Raw genomic sequence first — 25,688 nt, forward strand, 5'->3', positions numbered from 1 at the left:
GGGGTGGAAGGGGGCTGACATCAGGCCCGGGAGGCGCACCACCCTTTCCCCCTGCCCTCTCCAGGATGTGGACACCATCTATCACGCGGAGGACAACCGCGAGTTCAACCTGCTGGACTTCAGCCACCTGGAGAGCCGGTGGGGGCCGGAGGAGGAGGGAAGAGGGCTCAGCCTGCCCCCCCGATGCCCTGCTCCCCTCTTCCCCTGTTGCACTTCCCCCTTCTGCCCCGTTCCCTCCTTACCCTGCTGGCCTTGCCCTGAGCCCCGCGGCCTCTTCCAGCCCAGCTTGGCCCCCCAGAAGTCTTTCTGGTTGCCCACCTCCAGCCCAGCTGTCCCTCCCCTTTTCCAGCCACCCCTCCCTCCCCAAGCCAGCCCCCCGGCCCTCTCCCCCACAGAGACCTGGCTCTCATGGTGGCCGCTCTGGCCTACAACCAGTGGTTCACCAAGCTGTCCTGCAGAGACCTGCGGCTGGTAGGCGGTGGGGTGGGGTGGGCTGGGGCTGGGCTGGGCACGGGTCCCCGCCCCTGCCCGCTGAGCCCGGGCCCTGCCCCTCTCCTCCCCGCCAGGGCTCGGAGGTGTTAGACCAGGTGTTGCACACGCTCAGCAAGTCCGGGAGTCTGGAGGAGCTCGTACTGGACAATGCCGGGCTCAAGACGTGAGACTAGGCCCCAGCCCCCCGCCCCCCACCTGGACCCCCTTCCCCGACGGCCGAGGCGTCCCCCTCCACCCCCACCCTCCGGGCCTTCGGGGCCATGGAAGGGGCTGGGGTGGCGGGACGGGGGCAGCTCAGGCCTTGGTTTCTCCCCCCACCCCAGGGACTTTGCCCAGAAGCTGGCCGGAGTGTTTGGGGAGAACGGAGGCTGCGTGCTCCACTCTCTCACGCTGTCCCACAACCCCATCGATGACAAGGGTGAGAATTCGCCCCTCGGACCCGACCCCCGGATCCCACCTGGACCCCCGTCTCCAGCCTCAACTTCCACCCCAGCTCAGCCTTCAACCCTGCCACAATCCCAGTCGTGGCCCCACCATCCGTCCTAGTCCTGTCCCCTGCCCCCTGACGCTGCCCCTCCCCAATCCTCTCCCAGGCCTCTTCAGCCTGAGCCAGCAACTGCTCTGCTTCCCCCCGGGCCTCACCAAACTGTGCCTGGCCAAGACCGCCATCTCCCCACGAGGTACCAGCCCCCTCAGAGGCCCCCCCAGACCCTTCCCCACCAGGGAGCCGCCCCGGAGGCCCCCCATCCCTGGCCGGGCCCCCTCCCCACACCCCCACCCGTGGGCTCTGACCTCTGGGGCCAGGCCTGAGCTAGAGCGGACCGTGTCCATGGAGAGGGGCTGGGGGGACTGGGTGGTTGGGGGGTGGGTGGGAATGCCAGTGACTCAGCCTGTTGTACCCAGGACTCCTGGCTCTGGGCCAGACTTTTGGGGCCAACCCAGCATTTGCCAGCTCCCTCCGCCACCTGGATCTGAGCAAAAACCCGGGGCTGCTGGCCACCGACGAAGCCAATGTGAGTCCGAATCCCACCCCCAAGCCCTGAGGGACCCTCCCCGCAGCCCCCAGCCCCATCCCGAGGAGCACCCCGCCAATCCTCCCCACACCCCTCACCACTCACAGGAGTCCAGGTCCCTGCTGTGGGCCTCGCTGGCCTGCCAGGGGGGAAGATGCTGGGTTTGATAATGATAATAATAATGGTGGCATTTATTAAGCACTTACTATGTGCAAAGCACTGTTCTAAGCACTGGGGAGGTTACAAGGTGATCAGGTTGCCCCACGGGGGGCTCACAGTCTTAATCCCCATTTTACAGATGAGGGAACTGAGGCACAGAGCAGTGAAGTGACTTGCCCAAAGTCACACAGCTGACAATTGGCAGGGCCGGGATTTGAACCCATGAACTCTGAACTCCAAAGGCGGGCTCTTTCCACTGAGCCATGCCACTTCCGATCCCCTGTAGAGCTCGCTACTTGTAGCCCACCCCTACCCCTCCCTGGCCTCCTGGTTTGCCAGGAGGGACAGGGCGGGTGGCAGCGGATTATAATAATAATAATAATAATAATAATAATAATAATGGTATTTGTTAAGCGCTTACTATGTGCAAAGCACTGTTCTAAGCGCTGGGGGGATACAAGGTGATCAGGTTGGCCCACGTGGGGCTCACAGTCTTCATCCCCATTCTACAGATGAGGTAACTGAGGCACAGAGAAGTTACGTGGCTTGCCCAAGATCACACAGCTGACAAGTGGCGGAGTCAGGATTCGAACCCATGACCTCTGACTCCCAAGCCCATGCTCTTTCCACTGAACCACACTGTGGGGTGTGTAGAGAAGCAGCGTGGCTTAGTACAAAGAGCCCGGGCTTGGGAGTCAGAAGACGTGGGTTCTAATTCCGGCTCCGCCATTTACTGTGTGACCTTGGGCAAATCACTTCACTTCTCTGTGCCTCAGTGACCTCATCTGGAAAATGGGGATTGAGACTGTGAGCCCCTCATGGGACAACCTGATGACCTTGTATCTACCTCAGCGCTTAGTACAGCGCTTGGCACATAGTAAGCGCTTAACAAATACCACCATTATTATTATTATGAGTAGAGGGAGCAGCACCGTCTAGCAGATAGAACCCCGGCCTGGGAACCACAAAGACCTGGCTTTTAATCCCAGCTCTGCCACCTGTCTGGCTGTGTGACCCTGGGCAAGTCACTTCATTTCTCTGGGCCTCAGTTCCTCCGTCTGTAAAATGAGGATTCAGACTGGTAGCCCCACGGGGGACAGGGACTGCGCCTGTTTATTGATGTATTGGGTTCTTCCGAGCGCTTAGTTCAGTGCTCGGCGTACAGTAAACAGTCAAAAAAATACCACTGACTGACTGACTGATGACATTCATTCATTCAGCCGTATTTGTTAAGTGCTACTGCATGGGAGCACTGCACTGAGCACTTGGAAAGTACAATTTAGCGAAAATTAAGAGCACTGCACTGAGCGCTTAGAAAATACGATTCAGCCACAATTGGAGGCCATTCCTGCCCTCAACGGGCTCACGTTCTAGAAGGCGGGGAACGGAACTCCAGGGACATGTCCATCCTGATTAGCTTGTAACCGCTTTCGTCATCAATCGTATTTATTGAGCGCTTACTGTGTGCAGAGCACTGGACTAAGCGCTTGGGAAGTACAAATTGGCAACATGTAGAGACAGTCCCTACCCAACAGTGGGCTCACAGTCTAAAAGACTGCTTTAGCGCTTAATGCAGTGCCAGCGCTTGACAAATACCGTATGAAAGTAAATAAGTTAGAGGGACGCTGCCACCCCTTCCCCTCGGGCTCACCCCTGCCCCAGGCCCGGCTCAGGTCCTCCCCTCCCGCCGCGTCTCCCTAGGCCTTGTACAGTTTTCTGGCTCAGCCCAACGCCCTGGCACACATAGACTTGGCTGGCACCGACTGCTCCATCGACCTGGTGAGGAGCGGGGGGCAGAGAGGGGCGCAGAGCGGGGCAGGGGTCCTGCTGAAAGAAGAGCCGGGGCTGGGCCGGGAGGAATGCCAAGCGGGCGATGGGCCAGAACCCCCTGGCTTCTGGGAGAGGGGTCCTGGGCCGAGACAGACCCCCATCCCAGCATCGGGTTGTGTCCCCAGCTGCTGGGAGCCCTGCTGCACGGCTGCTGCTCACACCTCACCTACCTCAATCTGGCCCGCAATAGCTGTTCCCACAGGTGGGTCGAGGGCCGGGGGGGCGGAGGGACCCCGCCGGGGGAGACGGCTGCGGGGGGGACCACCCTCTGCCAGGGCCAGGGGCCTCAAGGTCAGGCTGGCTCCTGTCTCTTGGCTCCGCTCCCCTGTGTCCTGTCTCTCTGGCCCCCATGTCTCCATGTCCTGTCTCTGGCCCCCATGTCTCTGCGCCCCGTCTCCGGCCCCCTTGTTCCCCTGTCCTGACGCTGTTTCTGTGCCCCACGTCCCCGTGTCCTCTCTCTCTCTGGGCCTCACGTCTGTGGGCCCCGCGTCCCGACCTACCTTCGGGCCCCTCCTCCCCGTGTCCCCGTCCCCCCTCTCCCGGCTCCCACGTCCTTGTGTCTCCATCTCTGTGGGTCCCCCTGCCCGGGGGTCCCTGCAGGAAGGGCCGGGAGGCCCCGCCAGCCTTCAAACAGTTCTTCAGCAGCGCTTACACCCTGAATCACGTCAACCTTGCGGCCACCCGCCTGCCTCTGGAGGCCCTGAGGTGAGGGCACGGGGCTGGGGGTGTATAATAATAATAATGAAGGCATTTGTTAAGCGCTTACTATGTGCAGAGCACTGTTCTAAACTCTGGGGAGGATACAAGGTGCTCAGGTTGTCCCACATGGGGCTCACAGTCTTCATCCCCATTTTACACATGAGGGAACTGAGGCCCAGGGAAGTGAAGTGACTGGCCCGAAGTCACCCAGCTGACAGGTAGCGGAGCCGGGATTATTCATTCATTCATTCAATCATATTTATTGAGCACTTCCTGTGTGCAGAACACTGTCCTAAGCACTTGGGAAGTACAAGTTGGCAACATAGAGAGACGGTCCCTACCCAACAACGGGCTCACAGTCTAGAAGGGGGAGACAGACAACAAAACATGTGGACGGGTGTCAAGTCATCGGAATAAATAAAAATTAAGCTAGATACACATCATTAACAAAATAAATGGAATAGTAAATCTGGCAATAGAGTAATAAATCTGGACAAACGTATATACAGGTGCTGTGGGGAGGGGAAGGAGGTAGGGCGGGGGGGATGGGGAGAAGGAGAGGAAGGAGGGGGCTCAGTCTGGGAAGGCCTCCTGGAGGAGGTGAGCTCTCAGGAGGGCTTGGAAGGGAGGAAAAGAGCTAGCTAGCTTGGTGGATGTGTGGAGGGAGGGCATTTCGGGCCAGGGGGAGGACGTGGGCTGGGGGTCGACGGCGGGATGGGTGAAAATGAGGTACAGTGAGGATTAGATTTATTAAGCGCTTAGTACAGTGCTCTGCACACAGTAAGTGCTCAATAAATACGATTAATGATTAGAGTGAGGATTGAGGTACATGGGATTTGTAGCCATGACCTCTGACTGCCAAGCCCAGGCTCTTTCCACTGAGCCACGCTGCTTCTCATGGGGCTGGGGGCACTGGGCACGGGCCTGGGAGGGGGCTGCCCCGTGCTGACGACCCTTCACTCTTGCAGGGCCCTCCTGCAGGGTCTCTCCCTCAATACCCACCTCAGCGACCTGCATCTGGACCTCAGCAGCTGCGAGGTGAGTGTCTCCGCCTCTTCTCGGCCCCGCTCCGCCCCGCCCGGAGCTGATGAGGCTGATGGTATCTGTTAAGCGCTTACTGTGTGCCAAGCGCTGTTCTAAGCGCTGGGACGGCTACAAGGTCAGCAGGTTGTCCCACGGGGGGCGCCCAGTCTCCATCCCGACTTTCCAGATGAGGTCACTGAGGCCCAGAGAAGTGAAGTGATTTGGCCAAGGTCACACAGCAGCCATGTGGCGGAGCCGGGATTCGAACCCATGACCTCCTACTCCCAAGCTTGGGCTCTTTTCACTAAGCCATGCTGCATTCATTCATCCTTTTGATCGTATTTATTGAGCGCTTACTGTGTGTGAAGCACTGTACTAAGCACTCGTGAACCGTGGAAGATGGAAGTTCAGGAGGGAGATTGTCTGGATGGTTCTGGGGGCTGTCCCAAGATCTTAGTACTTTGCACACTGTACTCACCCAAGCGCTTAATAGTAGTAGTAGTAATAATAATAATAATAATAATAATAATAATAATAAAATAATAATGGCATTTATCAAACGTTTACTATGTGCAAAGCACTGTTCTAAGCACTGGGAAGGTTACAAGGAGATCAGGTTGTCCCACGGGGGGCTCACAGTCTTAATCCCCATTTTCCAGATGAGGGAACTGAGGCCCAGAGAAGTGAAGTGACTCGCCCAAAGTCCCACAGCTGACAATTGGCAGAGCCGGGATTTGAACCCGTGACCTCTGACTCCAAAGCCCGGGCTCTTGCCACTGAGCCATCTGCTTAGTCCAGTGCTCTGCACAAAATAAGCGCTCACTAAACACGACTGACTGCCTGCACACAGTGAGAGCTCAATGAGTGCCATTGATTGATTGATTGATCGATCAATGGATCGATCGATGGGAGGGGCCGCCTGTTCGATGGCCAGCCCCACGCATCCCCACCAGGGGGCGCAGGTACCGGCCCCTGCGCCCAAATCAAGCGCTGGTTTTGATTGCGCGCGCGCTGTTTGCAGAGCGCTGTATTCATTCATTCGTCCAGTCGTATTTAGTGAGCGCTTTCTGTGTGCAGGGCACTATACTAAGCGCTTGCGAAGTCCAAGTCGGTAACAGATAGAGACGGCCCCTACCCAACAACGGGCTCACAGTCTAGAAGGGGGGAGGCAGACGACAAAACAAAACATGTGGACAGGTGTCAAAACCGTTAGAATCAATAGAATTCGGTGTACAGCATGAATACTGTCCTGTAGTGAGCGCCCGGGAGGGGCCATTAGCAGGGGCGGGGGGTGGGCACGGGGGAGGTTTGGAGCGCCGGTGCCCCCGGTGCCCCCGCCCGGTGCCCCCGATGCCCCCGGTGCCCTCGGTGCCCCCGATGCCCCCGGTGCCCCCGCAGCTTCGCTCGGCGGGAGCGCAGATCCTGCAGGAGCAGCTGGGAGCCGTCAGCGCCGTGGGCAGCCTCGACCTGTCGGACAACGGTGCGGGGGGACGGACGGAGGGAGGGGCGGAGGGCACCGGGAGGCGGGAGGGGCCTGGAGGAGGAGGAGGGAAGGAGGAGGAGGGCAGGGGGAGGAGGGAAGGAGGAAGAGGAGGAGAGGAGGAGGAGGGGAGGAGAAGAAGGAGGAAGGGGAGGGGGAGGAGGGAAGGAGGAAGAGGAGGAGAGGAGGAGGAGGGGAGGAGAAGAAGGAGGAAGGGGAGGGGGAGGAGGAGGGGAGGAGGAGGAAGGGGAGGAAGGGGGGAGGAGGGGAGGAGGAGGAAGAGAGGAGAGGAGGAGGAAGAGAGGAGAGGAGGAGGAGGGCAGGGGGAGGAGGGCAGGAGGAAGAGGAGGAGGGGAGGAGGAGGAGGACGGGAGGAGAAGAAGGAGGAAGGGGAGGAGGAGGGGAGGAGAAGGAGGAGGGGGAGGAGGAGGAAGGGGAGGAGGAGGGGAGGAGTAGGGGAGGAGGAGAGGAATACAAGGAGGAGAGAAGGAAGAGGAGGGGGAGGAGGAGGGGAGAAGAAGGAGGGGGAGGAGGAGGAGGAGAGGAGGAGGAGGAGGAGGAGGAGGGGAGGAGAAGGAGGAGGCGGTGGCGGCGAAAGTCGGGCGGGTTTGGAGTCGGTGGGCTGGAGAGGAAGGGGAAATGGCCCAGAAACCATGGTCTGTCAGGGCTGTCAGGGGCCTGCGTCCCAGCCTGTCACCCGAGTCACCCCGAGGGGACCCGTCCTTCACCCGCCCCGGCCCCTCCAGGGACGAGGAAGGGGAGTGGGAGTCCAGGACCGGGCAGGGCCTGGGCTGGGGGCCCCATCCCAAGCATCCCAGCGCTTAGAACAGTGCTTGGCACATAGTAAGTGCTAAACGACTGCCATCGTTCTTATCTCCCGGGGGCAGGCTTTGACTCTGATCTCCTGACCCTGGTGCCTGCGCTGGGCAAGAACAAAGCCCTCAAGCACCTGTTCTTGGGCAAGAACTTCAACGTCAAAGCTAAGTGAGACCCCCCTTCATCATCCTCTCCCCACCACGCACCCCAGTCCGCGACCCTCAGCCCACCGTGACCCCCACCCTGCCCACCTCCTCCTCTGCAGACCTCTCCATTAGCCACATCTTCCCTAGCCCTACCTCTGTTTCCAGGGCATATTCATTCATTCAATCGTATTTATTGAGCTCTTACTTTGTGCAAAGCACTGGACTGAGTCCTTTGAAAGTACAAGTCGGCAACATATAGAGATAGTCCCTCCCTAACAACGGGCTCACAGTCTAGAAGGGGGAGACAGAAACGCTTGCTATGTGCCAGGCACTGTTCTAGACACTGGGATCACAAGGCAATCAGGTTGGGCCCAGCCCCTGACCCACATGGGTCACACAGTCTTCATCCCCATTTTACAGATGAGGTCACTGAGGCCAAGAGAAGCTAAATGGCTTGCCCAAAGTCACACCCAGCAGACAAGCGGCAGAGCCGGGATTAGAACCCAGGTCCTTCAGATTCCCAAGCCCGTCCTCTAATAGCTACGACACGCGATCCCTCCTATTCATTCATTCATTCATTCAATCATATTTATTGAGCGCTTACTGTGTGCAGAGCACTGTACTAAGTGCTTGGGAAGTACAAGTCGGCAACATCTAGAGACGATCCCCACCCAACAACGGGCTCACAGTCTAGAAGGGGGAGACAGACAACAAAACGAAACATGTGGACAGGGGTCAGGTCCTACTGACCTGCGGTTCTTTGCTGGGCAACCCCTGCCCCCCCTCCCAGCCCAAAGACCCCCCACCCCTTAAGGGGAGGGTTTGGGCAGCCCCCCGAAAGGCTCCTCTCTCCCTCCGTCCCCTCACCCCAGGACCCTGGAGGAAATCCTACAGAAACTGGTGCAGCTGATCCAGGAGGAGGACTGTGTGAGTGAGCTTGGGGCAGGGGCCGGGGGCGAGGGATCCCCGGGGGGCACGGAGCTGACCGGCCCCGACCCCCAGTCTCTGCAGTCGCTGTCGGTGGCGGACTCGCGGCTGAAGTTGCGCACCAGCATCCTCGTCAACGCCCTGGGCAGCAACACGTGCCTGGCCAAGGTGGACCTCAGCGGGAACGGCATGGAGGACATCGGGGCCAAGATGCTGTCCAAGGCTCTGCAGATCAACTCCTCCCTAAGGTGGGCCCGGACCCGGCCGCCGCCCGCCTCCCCGGGGACCCCAGACCCCTCAATGCCCGCAGTCCGGCCGGCCGCCCTCCCTGGCCGAGGCCCGGACCCACAGGCGCCGGGGTGGGGATGAGGGAGCCGTCTGCCCTTCGGAGCCCAGGCGACAGCGTTCCCAACCTCCCCCAGGACCATCCTGTGGGACCGCAACAACACATCCGCTCTGGGCTTCCTGGACATCGCCCGGGCTCTGGAAAGGTGAGCCCGACCTCCGACCCCAACCCCTGACCTCTCATCTTCTATCAGTGTGACCTAGTGGAAAGAGCCCTGGCCTGGGAATCAGGGGACCTGAATTTCAATTCCAGCACCTCCACTTGCCCACCGTCAGACCCGGGCCCGGTCACTTCCCTTCCCTGTACCTCAGTTTCCTCATCTGTAAAATGGTGGGGATGACATCCTACTCCGCCTCCGTCTGTGAGCCCCATGTGGGACAGACACTGAGTCCAACCTGATTATCTTGTGTCTACCCCAGTGCTTAAAATAGTAAGCACTGTACAAATACTGTAATTATTTTTAATCAACTACCCGGGGAACCCGCCCCACCTTGCCTCAGAGCACCCACCGCCATCCGACGGCAGTTTTCTAGCCCGTTCCCCCGATCGGAGCTTAATAACGGGGTCGGGGGAGAGGTGGAAGAGCGGGGAGGGGTGGCAAGGATGTGATCAAGGTAGGAGCAGGGATAGAGGGTGGGAGTGGGAGCAGGCTGGGGCATGGGGGGCAGTGGTCCCCTTGGCCTGAGCCTGCTTCCCCACTCCACCCCTCGGGCAGTAACCACACACTACGCTTCATGTCCTTCCCGGTGAGTGACATCTCGCAGGCGTATCGCAGTGCCCCGGAGCGCACCGAGGACGTCTGGCAGAAGGTGGGGGGCTCAGGTGGGGAGGGAGAACGGCGGGAGTGGGGGGAACAGCGATGGGGAGAGAAGGGGGGAAGGAAAGGGAAGAAATCAATCAATCAATCAATCAATCAGTCAATTAATGGCATTTCTTGAGCGCTTACTATGCGCACAGCACTTGGGAGAGTACAGTATAACAGAGTTGGTAGACGCATTCCCCACCCGCAGTGAGCCTGCAGTCTAGAGGCAGAGACAGGCATTATAAATAAGTGATTTATAATATATAATTTAAAGGTATGTACCTAATAATAATAATAATGGCATTCATTAAGCGCTTACTATGTGCAAAGCACTGTTCTCCGCACTGGGGAGGTTACAAGGTGATCAGATTGTCCCGCGTGGGGCTCACAGTCTTCATCCCCATTTTAAGGATGAGGTCACTGAGGCCCAGAGAAAGTGAAGTGACTGGCCCAAAGTCACACGGCTGACAAGTGGTGGAGGTGGGATTTGAACCCGTGACCTCTGACTCCAAAGCCCGGGCTCTTCCCATTGAGCCACGCTGCTTCTCTAAATGCCTAAGTGCACCTAAGTGCTGTGGGGTTGAGGGTGGAGCCAATCCATAAATCGATGGTATTTATTGAGCGCTTATTTTGTGCAGAGTACGGTACTTAAGCGCTCGGGAGAGGACCATAGAAGAGTTAGCAGGCATGTTCCCCCTCCCACATCGAGTTTAAAGTCTAGAGGGGGAGAGAGAAATTGATATCAATAAGTGATTTATAATATATAATTTAAAGATATGTACCTAGGTGCTGTGGGGTTGAGAATGGAGCCAATCAATCCATAAATGGTATTGAGAAGCAGAGAAGCAGCGTGGCTCAGTGGAAAGAGCCCGGGCTTTGGAGTCAGAAGTCACGGGTTCAAATCCCACCACTTAATAATAATAATGATGGCATTTATTAAGCGCTTACTATGTGCAAAGCACTGTTCTAAGTGCTGGGGAGGATACAAGGTGATCAGGTTGTCCCTCGGGGGGCTCACAGTCTTAATCCCTATTTTACAGATGAGGTAACTGAGGCACAGAGAAGTGAAGTGACTTGCCCAAAGTCACACAGCTGACAAGTGGCGGAGCCGGGATTTGAACCCATGACCTCTGACTCCAAAGCCCGGGCTCTCTCCACTGGGCCACGCTGCTTCACACCACTTGTCAGCTATGTGACCGTGGGCAAGTCACTTCACTTCTCTGGGCCTCAGCGACCTCATCTGTAAAATGAGGATGAAGACTGTGAGCCCCCCGTGGGACAACCTGATCACCTTGTAACCTCCCCAGCGCTTAAAACAGTGTTTTGCACGCTTAGTAAATGCCATTATTGTTATTGTGTACTGAGCACTTTTGTGCAGAGCACTAAACTAGGCGCTTGGGAGAGTATAGATATCAGGATCCAGGGGGAGGGGGCAGCCGGGTGGGACCAGCAAGGGTTCGGAGAGGAGGAGTGGGACTGAGACATCACCCTGTCCCTGCCCCCCGGGGTCCCCCGGCCCCGGGGGTCCCGTGCAGATTCAATGGTGCCTGGTCCGGAATAACCACTCTCAGACGTGCCCCCAGGAGCAGGCCTTCCGCCTGCAGCATGGCCTTGTCACCAGCAGCGCCGAGCAAGTAAACGTTTCCCTCGGGGCCCCTCGCCCGGGACACGCCTGGGACACGCGGGATCCCGGACACGCAGGGTCACGGGCCTGGAGAACCGAGGGTCCCGAGGGCCTGTGGGGGCCTTGGTGGCCAAAGAGGGAGGCAGGGGTGGACAGCCCGGGCCGAGGGGCGTGGGGCGGACTGGGCCTGCTGGAACCCAGGGGAGTCGGCGAGGGGGCACCAAGTGGGGGTCCCGGCGGCCGGGCCCGGCCTGACGGTGCGGGATCCTGCTGGCCAGATGCTGCAGAGGCTGTGCGGGCGGGTACAGGAGGAGGTGCGTGCCCTGCGGCGATGCCCGCTGGAGCCCGTGCAGGATGAGCTGCTCTACGTGCGGGATCTCATCAAGGACGCCAAGAACTCTCGTGCGGTAAGCCCCCACCCCCAGGACCACCCTCCTCCTCCTCTTCTCTTCCCACCTCCGGCTCTTCCCCGCGCCCCAAAGGGGGCTTCACTTGTCCCAACACCCCATGATAATAATAATGGCATTTATTAAGCGCTTACTCTGTGCAAAGCACTGTTCTGAGAAGTTTAGTGAACTGCCCAGGGTCACACAGCAGATGAGCGGTGGAGCGGGGATCGGAACCTGGGTCTTCTGACTTACTAGGCCATGCTGCTTTCCTAGTAGTAGTTTAGGTAATAATAATAATAATAATGGTATTTATTAAGTGCTTACAGTGTGCAAAGCACTTTTCTAAGTGCTGGGGAGGTTACAAGGTGATCAGGTTGTCCCACGGGGGGCTCCCAGTCTTCATCCCTATTTTCCAGATGAGGGAACTGAGGCCCAGAGAATAATAATAATAATAATAATAATAATGGTATTTGTTAAGTGCTTACTCTGTGCAAAGCACTGTTCTAAGCGCTGGGGAGGTTACAAGGTGATCAGGTTGTCCCACGGGGGGCTTCCAGTCTTCATCCCCATTTTCCAGATGAGGGAACTGAGGCCCAGAGAATAATAATAATAATAATAATGGTGGTATTTGTTAAGTGCTTACTATGTGCAAAGCACTGTTCTAAGCGCTGGGGAGGTTACAAGGTGATCAGGTTGTCCCACGGGGGGCTCCCAGTCTTCATCCCCATTTTCCAGATGAGGGAACTGAGGCCCAGAGAAGTGAAGCGACTGGCCCAAAGTCACCCAGCTGACAGTTGGCGGAACCGGGATTTGAACCTGTGACCCCTGACTCCAAAGCCCGGGCTCTTTCCACTGAGCCACACTGCTTAGAAGTGTGAACAGAGCCCAGGCCCGGGAGTCAGAAGGACCCGGGTTCTAATCCCGGCTCCGCCGCCGTGTGACCTGGGGCCAGTTGCTTCGCTTCTCCAGGCCCCAGTTGCTCCCTCGGCAAAACGGAGGTGACGATTGTGAGCCCCGTGAGGGACAGGACTGGATCCAGCCCAATTGGTCTGTAACCACCCCAGCGCTTAGGGCAGTGCCTGGCACGTAGGAAGCGCTCAACAAATCCCACAGTTACCACAGTGGATGTCTTCGGGGTGGAGCTGGGCCTCATGCCTCATGCTGGGCCTTACTTATCTATTCTATTTATTTTATTTTGTTAGTATGTTTGGTTTTGTTCTCTGTCTCCCCCCTTTTAGACCGTGAGCCCACTGCTGGGTAGGGACTGCCTCTATATGTTGCCAATTTGTACTTCCCAAGCTCTTAGTACAGTGCTCTGCACATAGTAAGCGCTCAATAAATACGATTGATGATGATGATGCCCGTGGCCCTGGCTGCCCCGTGACCCGGCCCCTTGCCCCCGTGCCCAGCTGTTCCCCAGCCTCTACGAGCTGGGCCACGTCCTGGCCAGCGACGGGCCCGTCCGGCAGAGACTCGAGTCGGTGGCCAGTGAGGTGTCCAAGGCCGTGGACAAGGAGCTGCAGGTGAGGGCGGCGCTGGGGGGGATTCCAGCCTGACTGCTCCCCGATGCCGTGACCGCGGCTTCTCCCCCAAACCTCGCCGCTTCCTCCTCCTCCTCTCTTCCCCCCGGGGCCAGGTGATCCTGGAGTCGATGGTCAGCCTGACCCAGGAGCTGTGCCCGGTGGCCATGCGGGTGGCCGAGGGACACAACAAAACCCTGAGCAACGTGGCCGAGCGCGTCACCGTCCCGCGGAACTTCATCCGCAGCGTCCTGTTGGAGCAGGCCGGCCAGGACATCCAGAACAAACTGGAGTGAGGGCCTGGGAGGGTTCATTCATTCACTCATTCATTCAATCGTATTTATTGAGCACTTACTGTGTGCAGAGCACTGTACTGAGCGCTTGGGAAGTACAATTTGGCAACATATAGACAGTCCCTACCCAACAGCGGGCTCACAGTCGAGAAGGGGGAGACAGACAACAAAACAAAACATGTTAGCCAAATGAAATGTGCGGAGGGAGGGCATTCCAGGCCAGGGGGAGGACATGAGACTTCCTGACTCCTAGTTCTGTGTCATCTGCTCTTCATTTTTCATCTTCGCTTTACTTGTAACCTGTTTCATTGTTCGCGGCGGGGAGCCAAGTTGAGGCCTAGCCGGGGTTTGTTCGCTCTGGAGAACGGGGAGGGGAGAAAGGTGGGGAGCGGGAGGCCGAACAGGACGGGGGTGGGCCGGGGTGGGCTAAACCCCAGTTGTGCCCACAGCGAGGTGAAACTTTCGGTCGTCACTTACCTGACCAATTCCATCGTGGACGAGATCCTGCAGGAGCTGTACCACTCCCACAAGAGCCTGGTGAGCCCCCTCCCCTCTCCCCCCAGGACCACTCCCGCAGGAGGGGAAAACCCCGACACCCCCCAGGGACCCTCCCTCAACGGCTCGATTCTAGCCGTGGCTTAGTGGAAAGCCATTCATTCGTTCAATCGTATTTATTGAGCGCTTACTGTGTGCAGAGCACTGTACTAAGCGCTTAGCACTGCCAGTGGGGCTTGGGAGTCAGAGGACGTGGGTTCTAATCCCGGCTCCGCCACTTGTCTGCAGCGTGACCTCGGGCAAGACACTTAACTTCTCGGTGCCTCAGTTCCCTCATCTGTAAAATGGGGGTGAAGACTGTGAGCCCCATGTGGGACCACCTGAGGGCCTTGTATCTCCCCTGGCACTTAGAACAGAGCTTGGCACATAGTAAGCACTTAACAAATACCATAATTATTATTATTATTAAAATGGACATTAAAACTGTGAGCCCCACGTGGGACAACCTGAGGGCCTTGTATCTCCCCCGGCGCTTAGAACAGTGCTTGGCAAATAGTAAGCGCTTAACAAATACCATAATTATTATTATTATTATTAAAATGGACATTAAAACCGTGAGCCCCATGTGGGACAACCTGAGGGCCTTGTATCTCCCCCAGCGCTTAGAACAGTGCTTGGCAAATAGTAAGCGCTTAACAAATACCATAATTATTGTTACTACTATTATTTAGAGAAGCAGCGTAGCTTAGTGGAAAGAGCACGGGCTTTGGAGTCAGAGGTCACGGGTTCAAATCCCGGGTCCGCCAATTGTCAGCTGTGTGACTTGGGGCGAGTCACTTCACTTCTCTGGGCCTCAGTTACTTCATCTGTAAAATGGGGATGAAGACTGTGAGCCCCCCGTGGGACAGCCTGATCACCTTGTAACCTCCCCAGAGCTTAGAACAGTGCCTTGCACATAGTAGGCGCTTAATAAATGCCACCATCATTATTATGAGAAGCAGCGTGGCTCAGTGGAAAGAGCCCGAGCTTGGGAGTCAGAGGTCATGGGTTCTAATCTCGCCTCTACCACTTGTCAGCTGTGCGACTGTGGGCAAGTCACTTAACTTCTCTGTGCCTCAGTTACCTCATCTGGAAAATGGAGATTAAGACTATAAGCCCCACGTGGGACAACCTGATCACCTTGAATCCCCCCAGCGCTTAGAACAGTGCTTTGCACATAGTAAGCGCTTAACAAATACCATTATTGTTATTATTATTTATTGTTAGCCCAAAACAGCAATCCTGGGACAGCTCAGCTGTGGCTAGCCGAGGCCTTCCTTACCCCTGCCACCCCCGGGGACCTGGGTGGGGGTGACTTTGCTCAGAAGCTCCTGTCTCCCCCCTGACCCACCCTCTCAGGCCCGCCACCTGGCCCAGCTGAGGGCACTGTCGGAACCCCCGGGCAGTGGGGGTCCCGGACAGCAGCTTTCTCCCCGAGGCCGGGACCACGAGGAGACCACCGACGACGAGCTCGGGACCAGCATCGTGAGGCTCCCTCCCTCCCCCCACCCCAAATCCAGGACCCCTGCCTCCCACCCCCACATACTCCGGCCTCCTGGACCATGAAGGGGAGGAGGGCTTGGGGTTCCGGGCTGCCCCTCTCCCCACCGCGGCCCCCTCCCACCTGCCCATGAGGTGGGGGATTGGGTCAGGGGCCACCGTTTCCTGGAATTTTCCAGGGATGCAGGATCTAGTGGCCCCACGGCGAGACCGGTCCCGGGGTGCGGATCCCGGGGTGTGACTTTTGGGGTCCCGGATCACAGCTGCAGCCCTCCCCCTAGGACACCATGGCCATCAAGAAGCAGAAACACTGTCGCAGGATCCGGCCCGTGTCAGCCTTCATCAGTGAGCCACCCCTCCTCTTCCTCCTCCTCGCCTCCATCAATGATTGCCCCCCACCGTCACTGCCCTCTCCCACCCTGCCCGCCCCCTCTCTCCGTCCCTCCACCCCTCGACCATGCCGTCCCTGCAGGCGGAAGCCCACAGGATGCAGAGGGGCGTCCGGGGGGTGCGGGAGTGCCCCCCGCCTGGTTCCCCGCCCCGGGTGTGGGCCCGCCCGGCCCTCCCGGCTCCTGGGAGGGTCTGATGGACCTGCCCACCCATGGCCACAAGCTGCTGCACCAGACCGCCGGGCGACCCCGGCCCCCCAGGACCACCGCCCCAGGCCCAAGCCGGCCCATGGTGAGGGCTCTCCCGCAACCCGGGCATGGGCATGGCCTCGTGGGGTGGGGCATCATCATCAATCGTATTTATTGAGCGCTTACTGTGTGCAGAGCACTGTACTAAGTGCTTAGTAGGCTTAGTAGGCTTAGGGGCATCACTAGGTGTGGGGGGGTGTCTCACAGGGTATGGGTGGGGGGCTTATGGGCATAACAGGATGGGGGCTTCTGGGCGTGGGCCTCACGGGGCCACCAGACGGCACATCTGTGGGAGATTCCTGGAACAGGGGCTCTAACCCGACCCTCACCTCATGGGCAGGCGGGAGGGTGGGAGGAGAGGTGGGAAGAGGAGCGTCCTGGACTCCTGGCTTCAGCAGGACTTGGGGGGGTCGCCCTCCTCCCAACCGAAGAAACAGGAAGGCCCCGGCCGAGGCCGGGAGGCCCGCCTGGCCCATTGAGCAGCATTCTTGTCCGCAGATGCCCGGGCCTGGGGCACGGCAGGAGAACGGGATGGCCACGAGGCTGGACGAGGGGCTGGACGATTTCTTCAGCCGCAAGGTCATGGCCGAGAGTGCCAGGTGTGAGGGGAGGGGAGGGGACGGGGGCGGTGGCCAGCGAGGCCTAGGCCTCCAGCACCTCTCTCCCAGGGGTCTGACGCAGAGGACCCATCCAGAATTTGTGGCGGGAGGGAGGCGAGTGACTTCTCTTTTGAGGGGCGGTGCCCGTTCCCCTCTTCATTCCCCTCTAGTCATTGTACCCGGGGACCTTAACGCCTTTCCGGGCAACCCTGTTTATTGAATGCTTACTGTGTGCAGAGCACCGTAATAATAATAATAATAATGGCATTTATTAAGCGCTTACTATGTGCAAAGCACTGTTCTAAGCGCTGGGGCAGTTACAAGTTGATGAGATTGTCCCACGGGGGGCTCCCAGTCTTCATCCCCATTTTCCAGATGAAGTAACTGAGGCCCAGAGAAGTGAAGTGACTTGCCCAAAGTCACCCAGCTGACAATTGGCGGAGCCGGGATTTGAACCCATGACCTCTGACTCCAAAAGCCGGGCTCTGTCCGCTGAGCCACACTGCTTCTCTAAGCGTGTGGGAGAATGAGCTACAACAGAGAGTGGGGAGACACGCTCCCTGCCCCTGAGGACAGCTAGGGAGGGCCAAACCAGCCCCACAGATAGCAGGGGCAGAGTGTCTGTCTAGGCCCAGATGGACTAGGCGAGGATCTGAGGGTCAGAGCGTCCCCAAAGAGGAACGGAATCATAATATATGGGGGCGACCCTAGATGCAAACGCTGTGCGTGCCTCTCTCTCCCCGATTCTCGCCCCCTCCTCGCCGCCGGCCAGCTGCCCCTGGACTCTGCGGACCATGCGCCCCGGGCCCCCCGAACCCCCGCTGCAGAAGAAGAGGCGACGAGGCCTGTTCCTCTTCCGCCGGCCCCGGAGCTTCAAGGGGGAGCGGGGCCCGGGGTCCCCCACCCCCGGGATGCTCCCACCCCCGCCCCCGCCCCCGCCTCGGGAAAGCCCCCCGACCCCAGACCCGCCGAGCCCCGAGGGCAGCGTAGTCACTCCGTGCAGGACCCCCGAGGAGGAGTACGGCGGACCCCTCCCCGGGCTGGTGGGGGCCCGGGGGTTCTCCTTCCGCAGGAAGCTGGTGAGGAGGGTCTTGGGAGGGACGCCCCCCACCCCCGGATCCCTGCCTTATGGATAGGGGGTCCCCCCGGGTGGGGGGAGTCCCCCCAGGGCTCTGCCCTGCTTGAATAATAATAATAATAATGATGGCATTTGTTAAGCGCTTATTATGCGCAAAGCACTGTTCGAAGCGCTGGGGAGGATACAAGGTGATCGGGTTGTGGGGCTCACAGTCTTCACCCCCATTTTCCAGATGAGGTCACTGAGGCCCAGAGAAGTGAAGTGACTCGCCCAAAGTCACCCAGCTGACAGCTGGTTGAGCCGGGATTTGAACCCATGACCTCTGACTCCAAAGCCCCGGCTCTTTCCACTGAGCCACGCTGCTTCCCAATTGAACTGGTGTAATGGGTGGGGGGGAGTCCCCCGGGTCTCTGCCAATACTGAGCAGCGGGTAAGGGGGGTGGGGGGGCCTCCTAGGACTCTGCCCTGCTTAAGCTGTGAGTAATGGGGCGGGGGGGGGGGGGGGAGGGCCCAGGGCCCTGCCCTTGCCGTGCCCTGCCTGACAGGGGCCGGGCCGGATCATTGCAGGGCCCGGAGGGGGCAGAGCCGTCGGGGTCGTCGTTGTTGGGGTCGTCCTCGGGCTCCGAGGTGGCGTGGTCGCTGCAGGCTCCGCGGCTCCAGGGCATCGCCCTCCCGGGCCTGGGCCTGGGCCTGGGCCTGGGCCGGGCCAAGGGCTGGGCCATCGACGGGAGGCGGCAGGTCAGAGGGAGGGTTCGGGGGCCCGGGGGCCCGGGGGCCCGGGGGGAGGGGGCGGCCGGCCCGGACGCTCTGCTCCCGCAACCCCCCGGCTCCCCTTGCAGGGTGCGGACCACCCGCCCCCCGACGGCAGCACCCAGCCCTGCCAGAGGCGGCGCTCTTCGGAGGACGCAGGTGAGAAGGGACCTCTGCCCCCGCGCCCCCCCCCACCTCCACCAAGGTCCTCTCCCGCCCCCTCCCATCCTCTCCTCCTCTGCCACCCCCTCCTCTCCCGCCCCCTCCCATCCTCTCCTCCTCTCCCACCCCTCTCCTCTCCCGCCCCCTCCCATCCTCTCCTCCTCTCCCACCCCTCTCCTCTCCCGCCCCCTCCCATCCTCTCCTCCTCCTCCTCTCCCACCCCGCTCTTCTCCCTCTCCTCCTCCTCCTGTCCCACCCCCCTTTTTCTCCGTCCCCTCCCTCTCCTCTCCCGCCCCCTCCCATCCTCTCCTCCTCCTCCTCTCCCCTCCCTCTCCTCTCCCGCCCCCTCCCATCCTCTCCTCCTCCTCCTCCTCTCCCACCCCGCTCTTCTCCCTCTCCTCCTCCTCCTGTCCCACCCCCCTTTTTCTCCGTCCCCTCCCTCTCCTCTCCCGCCCCCTCCCATCCTCTCCACCTCCTCCTCCTCTCCCACCATCCTCTTCCCTCTCCTTCTCCTCGCCCGCTCCTTCCCATCCTCTCTTCCTCCTCCTCCTCCTCTCACCCCTCTCCTCTCCCACCCCCTCCCATCCTCTCCCATCGTCTCCTCCTCCTCTTCTACCCCTCCTTCTCCCTCTCCTCCTCCTCCTCCTCTCCTACCCCACTTTTTCTCCGTCCCCTCCTTCTCCTCTCCCGCCTCCTCTCATCCTCTGCGCCTCTTCCTCCTCTCCCACCCCCCTCCCCTCCCTCTCCTCGCCTGCCCCCTCCCATCCTCTCCTCCTCCTCCTCCTCCTCTCCCGCCCCCTCCCATCCTCCTCCTCCTCTCCCGCCCCCTCCCATCCTCTGCCATCCTCTCCTCCTCCTCCTCTCCCACCCCCCTCTTCTCCCTCTTCTCCTCCTCCTCTCCCACCCCCCTTTTCTCCGTTCCCCCTCTCCTCTCCCGCCCCCTCCCATCCTCTCCGCCTCCTCCTCCTCCTCCTCTCCCACCCCCTCTTCCCCCTCCCCTCCCTCTTCTCGCCCGCCCCCTCCCATCCTCTCCTCCTCCTCTCCCACCCACCTTTTCTCGGTCATTCATTCATTCATTCATTCAATCGTATTTATGGAGCGCTTACTGCGTGCAGAACACTGGACTAAGCACTTGGGAAGTACACGTTGGCAACATCTAGAGACGGCCCCTACCCAACAACGGGCTCACAGTCTAGAAGGGGGAGACAGACAACAAAACAAAACATGTGGACAGGGACAGGTGTCAAGTCATCAGAATAAATAGAAATAAAGCTAGATGCACATCATTAACAAAATTAATAGAATATCCTCTTCCACCTCCTCCCATCCTCGCCTCCTCCTCCTCCTCTCCCACCCCCCTCTTCTCCCACCCCTCCCTCTTCTCTCCCGCCCTCTCCCATCCTCTCCTTCTCCTCCTCTCCCACACCCCTTTTCTCCCTCCCTTCCTTCTCCTCTCCCACCCCCTCTTCTCCCTCTCCTCCTCCTCCTCCTCTCCCACCCCTTCCTCTCTTTTCTCACCCCCTCCCATCCTCTCCCTCCCCTCCTTCTCCTCGGCCACCCCCTCCCCTCTCCCACCCCCTCCCATCCTCTCCTCCTCCTCCTCCTTTCCCACCCCCTCTTCTCCCTCCCCTCTCGTCCCCACTTCTTTCCGGACCGTCCCACCCTTCTCTCTCCTCTCCCACCGCCCCCCTCTCCTGATCACCTCCTCCTCCCTCTGCCCCATCTGCCCGCAGGCCCGGGGTCGTGGAAGCCCCCGCCACCTCCTCAGAGCAGCAAGCCCACTTACAGCAACACCATGCGGAGAGCCGAGGCCAAGTGGCACATAGGTACAGGCTTGGCCCCTGACCTGTGGTTCCTACTGGTTCCAGCTGGTCCCTGCTGGTTCCCACTGACTTCCCCTAGTTCTAGCTGGTTCCTGCTGGTTGGCACTGGCTCCCACTGTCCCCAATCGCAGCCTGCCCCCGGAACCCCCTGCACCCCAGAGCCCTTCTGGCAGGCCAGATTTGAAGGCCTCGTCCTGACTTCTCTTCCATGAGGACCTTCTCCCCTCCCCGGTCACCCTCACCCCCCGGTTGGACGGACAGACAGTCCCTCATCCGAGGCCAGGCTGCGTGTGGCGGGGCTCCCAGAAGCAGCGTGGCTCAGTGGAAAGAGCCCGGGCTTGGGAGTCAGAGGTCACGGGTTCTAATTCCAGCTCTGCCACTTGTCAGCTGTGTGACTTTGGGCACTTTTCTGGGCCTCAGTGACCTCATCTGGAAAATGGGGATTAAGACTGTGAGTCCCATGTGGGACAACCTGATTACCTTGTATGCCCCCCAGCGCTTAGAACAGTGCTTGGCACATAGTAAACGCTGAACAAATGCCATCATTATTATTATTATCCCCGACTGGTGCCTGCAAGCCCCGGGCGAGTAGGACTGCTCCTTCCACCCTCCCGGGAAGGCCCCTGCTCACCCTGGACCAGGAGCCGGAGGAAGGAGGATTCGCATGGGAGGGGAAGACGACTTCTCCCCCCCACCCAATTCCTTACCCGCACCCCCCAGCTGAAGAGAGCACCCCAAGTATTAGCCAGAGCCCCAGCCCGGCCCTGCGGGATGAGGAGGAGGAGGAAGAGGAGGAGGAAGAGGAGGGAAGGTCACTCCCCCTCCCGCCCCCGCCCCCGCCCCCCGAGAGGGAGTTGCCAGCTAGGAACAGCAAGGTGGGACAACAGGGGGGTGGGGTGGGGGGGTGAAGCAGCCAGGTGGGAGGGTGGGAAGGGGCAGGAAGGGGGTGGGAGGGGGTGGGGGTGGAGCAGCAAAGTGTGAGAGCGGGGGGGGTGGGAGGGGATGGGGGGTGGAGGGAGGGGGCGGGGAGGTGATGGGGGGCGGGAGTGTGAGAGCATGGAGGTGGTGGGATGGGGCTGGGGCTGGGGTGGGAGTGGGGGTGAGCTGTCTGTCAGTGTCCCATCCCCCAGGACCCCGCCGCAGCCCCCCGCCCAGCGCAGCGTGTGGCGGTGCCCCGGAGCCGCGGGGAGGAGGAGGAAGAAGAGGAGGAGGAGGAGGAGGAGGAGGAGGAGGAGGAGGGCGAGCCGGGGGTCCCAGCCCCCCTCGGGCCCAGGCCTCGCCCTCCACCCGCAGGTCTCCCGGACCCGGGAGGCCGGGTGGCCCCCCTCAAACCCAGGCGCACGCGGAGAGCCCAGGCCGGCCACAGGGCAGACCACCACCACCACCACCACCACCACCACCACAGCCGGACCCCCGACCCCCAACACACAGGTGCCAGCTGGACGCTCAGTCCATTTACCGAGCGCTTACTGTGTGCGGAGCGCTGGGCTCAGAGCCTGGGGGAGGACAACAAACAGACACTCTCCCCGCCCATAATAACAGTTATTATAAGGATGGTATTGGCTAAGCACCTACTACGTGCCAGACACTGTTCTACAAAGTCATCAGGTTGGACACAGTCCCTGTCCCACGTGCGGCTCACAGGCTGAATCCCCATTTTCCAGAGGGGGGAACTGAGGCCCAGAGAAGTGGAAGTGACTCGCCCAAGGTCACCCAGCAGACAAGTGGCAGAGGGGGATTAGAACCCGCGACCTTCTTACTCCCAGTCCTGTGCCCTTCACTGCGTCAACGGGTTTACAGTCCCTCCCACCTCCCCGGCCCCCCGACGCGGCTCTGCTCTTCCACTTGTCTGCCGTGTGACCTTGGGCAAGTCGCTTCATTTCTCCGGGCCTCGGTTCCCTCATCTGTAAAATGGGGATTGAGACGGTGAGCCCCACGTGGGACGGGGACTGCGTCCAGCCTGATGGCCTTGTATCTCCCCCAGAGCTTAGAACAGTGCTTGGCGCGTAGGAAGCGCTTCGCAAATACCATCCTAATAATGATTGTTGCGAACTCCTGATCTCCACCGGATCTCTCCCTGTCATCATCATCATCATCAATCGTATTTATTGAGCGCTTACTATGTGCAGAGCACTGGACTAAGCGCTTGGGAAGTACAAATTGGCAACATATAGAGACAGTCCCTACCCTACAGTGGGCTCACAGTCTGTGTCTGTCTCTGTGGCTGGGAGGGGTGGGGGTGGTCGTCAGCCCGGGTTCAGGTGCAGAGAGGATCCTTCCCCCCACTCATGTCTGCAGGGAGCGGTGAGGCGGGACTGGACTGACCTCGGCCCTCCGTCCGGCCATCAGGCCACCTTGGCCACCAGGCCACCAGGCCACCTTGGCCACCAGGCCTTCGGCCTCTCCAACCTCCCGCCATGTGCCTCTCCTCGCCACCCCCTGCCCCGAGCCTCCTCCCTGCCCTTACCCTCCCCCTGTCCCCCACCCCCACCCCAGCAACGGGTCCTGGAGGGAGGGGGCGGCCCTCCGACCCCCCACCCAACCCCTCCCTGGGGGAGCCGGGGGCGTCTCCCTCAGAGGTCTCTCTCCTCTTGTACAGAATAAAAACCAAAATCCACCTCCGCATCCTAGTGTCTTTCCTCCCCCATCCCATCTCTACCTCCCATCCCCCCCCTCTTGGCCCTGGGAGGGGTGGGGGTCGTCCTCCAGGGCTGAAGGGAGCCCGGAATTCGGGGACGGGGATGAGGAGAAGACTCCCTAAAGAATAATAATGATGAGATTTATTAAGTGCTTACTATGTGCAAAGCACTGTTCTAAGGGCTGGGGAGGTTACAAGGTGATCAGTCTTAATCCCCATTTTACAGATGAGGTAACAGGCACAGAGAATAATAATATGTTGCCAATTTGTACTTCCCAAGCGCTTAGTACAGTGCTCTGCACATAGTAAGCGCTCAATAAATACGATTGATGATGATGATGATAATAATAATAATGGCATTTATTAAGCGCTTACTAAGTGCAAAGCACTGTTCTAAGCGCTGGGGTGGTTACAAGGTGATCAGGTGGTCCCCCGGGGGGCTCACAGTCTTAATCCCCATTTTACAGATGAGGTCACTGAGGCACAGAGAATAATAATAATAGTAATCATAATGACATTTATTAAGCGCTTACTATGTGCAAAGCACTGTTCTAAGCGTTGGGGAGGTTACAAGGTGATCAGGTTGTCCCCCGGGGGGCTCGCAGTCTTCATCCCCATTTGACAGATGAGGTCACTGAGGCACAGAGAAGTGCAGTGACTTGCCCAAAGTCACACAGCTGACAATTGGCGGACCCGGGGTTTGAACCCATTACCTTTGACTCCGACGTCTAGGCTTTTTCCACTGAGCCACACTTTATTAGATCACTAGATTTATTAGATCACTTGATTGATCTAATAAATCAATTGATCGATTTATTAGAAGTGGGGATCATTGCCGTCTCGGCGTATGTGTCACTGCGTGTTAGCGGAGCTTTGTCATGTGGGTCACTGTGTATATGTGTACGTGTGTATGGGAGCTTTAGGGTGTTTGTCCCTGTGTGTACGTGTATAAGGGAGCTTTGGGGGAACTTTGAGGGGTGTGTCACTGTGTGGACGTGTGTAAGGGAGCTTTGGGATGTGTGTCCCTGTGTGCGTGTGTGTAATAATAATAATAATAATATAATAATAATCTATAATTATAATAATAAGCGTTTAATAAAATGCCATTATTAATAATGATGAAGGCATTTGTTAAGCGCATACTATGTGCAAAGCACTGTTCTAAGCGCTGAGGGGGATACAGGGTGATCAGGTTGTCCCACTTGGGGCTCGCAGTCTTCATCCCCATTTGACAGATGAGGGAACTGAGGCCCAGAGAAGTGAAGTGACTTGCCCAAAGTCACACAGCTGACAAGCGGCGGAGCCGGGATTAGAACCCATGACCTGTGGCTCCCAAGCCCGGGCTCTTTCCACTGAGCCACGCTGCTTCTCTAAGGGGGCTTTTGGGTGTGTCCCCTTCTTTGCACGTGTGTAAAAGTGAGCTTTGGGGTGTGTGTCCCTGTGCGTGTGTGTGTGTGTGTGTGTGTGTGTATAAGTAAGCTTTGGGAGGTGTACGTGTGTAAGGGAGCTTTTGGGAAGGTGTCCCTGTGTGTACGTGTGTAAGAGAGCTTTGGGGGAGCTTTGGCGTGTGGGTCAGTGTGTGTACGTGTGTAAGTCAGCTTTGAGGGGGGTGTGCCCCGGTCTGCGAGTGTGTAAGTGAGCTTTGGGGTGTGTGTCCCTGTGTGCACGTGTGTAAGGGGGCTTTGGGGTGTGTGTCCCCGTGCGTACGTGTATAAAAGTGAGCTTTGGGGTGTGTGTGTCCCTGCGTGCGCGTGTGTAAGGGAGCTTTGGGGTGCGTGTCACTGGGTGCGCGTGTGTAAGGGAGCTTTGGGGTGTGTGTCACTGGGTGTGCGTGTGTAAGGGAGCTTTGGGGTGTGTGTCCCTGGGTGTGCGTGTGTAAGGGAGCTTTGGGATGTGTGTCACTGGGTGCGCGTGTGTAAGGGAGCTTTGGGGTGTGTGGCACTGGGTGCGCGTGTGTAAGGGAGCTTTGGGGTGTGTGGCACTGGGTGCGCGTATGTAAGGGCGCTTTGGGGGAGCTTTGGGGGGTGTGGCACTGGGTGCGAGTGTGTAAGAAAGCTTTGGGGTGCGTGTCCCTGGGTGCGCGTGTGTAAGGGAGCTTGGGGGGGGGGGGTGTCCCTCTGTGTGTGTGTGTCCGTGTCCGTGTCCGTGTCCTGCGTCTCCCTGGGCGTGGTCCCCTCCCGTCCCCTCCCCTCCCGTCCCCTCCATCCCGGGCCCATAAATAGCAGCCGAGCCGCCGCCCCCGCCGCCGCCGCCGCCGCCGCCGCCGGCGGAGAAGCTCCTCAGACCCCGCCGCTCCCCGCCGCAGCCCCCGGGACCCCCGGGACCCCCCGACAGCGGGCCCCCCCGGGCCCCCCGGCCCCCGCCGACGACCGCCGAAGCCCCCAGGTGAGCTCCGCCCCCTCCCCCC

General features: G+C 59.3%; 1 protein-coding gene across 1 annotated transcript in view; it reads left to right on the forward strand.

Moving 5' to 3' along the window:
• The window catches only part of CARMIL3 (capping protein regulator and myosin 1 linker 3), a 28,581-nt gene extending 5,461 nt beyond the window's left edge, over positions 1-23,120 (forward strand). Inside the window, exons 8-39 of the mRNA XM_038741451.1 lie at positions 65-138; positions 396-471; positions 567-655; positions 816-910; positions 1,086-1,172; positions 1,396-1,505; positions 3,366-3,443; positions 3,620-3,696; positions 4,095-4,199; positions 5,162-5,231; positions 6,615-6,696; positions 7,584-7,680; positions 8,531-8,585; positions 8,661-8,833; positions 9,008-9,076; positions 9,647-9,740; positions 11,269-11,367; positions 11,636-11,764; positions 13,156-13,269; positions 13,383-13,558; positions 14,009-14,096; positions 15,453-15,578; positions 15,875-15,938; positions 16,066-16,274; positions 16,730-16,830; positions 17,603-17,909; positions 18,476-18,646; positions 18,748-18,817; positions 20,554-20,646; positions 21,364-21,518; positions 21,774-22,074; positions 22,942-23,120. Of these exons, the coding sequence (XP_038597379.1) occupies positions 65-138; positions 396-471; positions 567-655; positions 816-910; positions 1,086-1,172; positions 1,396-1,505; positions 3,366-3,443; positions 3,620-3,696; positions 4,095-4,199; positions 5,162-5,231; positions 6,615-6,696; positions 7,584-7,680; positions 8,531-8,585; positions 8,661-8,833; positions 9,008-9,076; positions 9,647-9,740; positions 11,269-11,367; positions 11,636-11,764; positions 13,156-13,269; positions 13,383-13,558; positions 14,009-14,096; positions 15,453-15,578; positions 15,875-15,938; positions 16,066-16,274; positions 16,730-16,830; positions 17,603-17,909; positions 18,476-18,646; positions 18,748-18,817; positions 20,554-20,646; positions 21,364-21,518; positions 21,774-22,074; positions 22,942-22,967 (3,660 nt within the window). The 3' untranslated portion in view covers positions 22,968-23,120. The remainder of the gene's footprint in view (positions 1-64; positions 139-395; positions 472-566; positions 656-815; positions 911-1,085; positions 1,173-1,395; positions 1,506-3,365; positions 3,444-3,619; positions 3,697-4,094; positions 4,200-5,161; positions 5,232-6,614; positions 6,697-7,583; positions 7,681-8,530; positions 8,586-8,660; positions 8,834-9,007; positions 9,077-9,646; positions 9,741-11,268; positions 11,368-11,635; positions 11,765-13,155; positions 13,270-13,382; positions 13,559-14,008; positions 14,097-15,452; positions 15,579-15,874; positions 15,939-16,065; positions 16,275-16,729; positions 16,831-17,602; positions 17,910-18,475; positions 18,647-18,747; positions 18,818-20,553; positions 20,647-21,363; positions 21,519-21,773; positions 22,075-22,941) is intronic.
• The last annotated feature ends 2,568 nt before the right edge of the window (positions 23,121-25,688 follow it).

Source organism: Tachyglossus aculeatus (assembly GCF_015852505.1).
Source record: "Tachyglossus aculeatus isolate mTacAcu1 chromosome 12 unlocalized genomic scaffold, mTacAcu1.pri SUPER_6_unloc_1, whole genome shotgun sequence".
Lineage (NCBI taxonomy): Eukaryota > Metazoa > Chordata > Mammalia > Monotremata > Tachyglossidae > Tachyglossus > Tachyglossus aculeatus.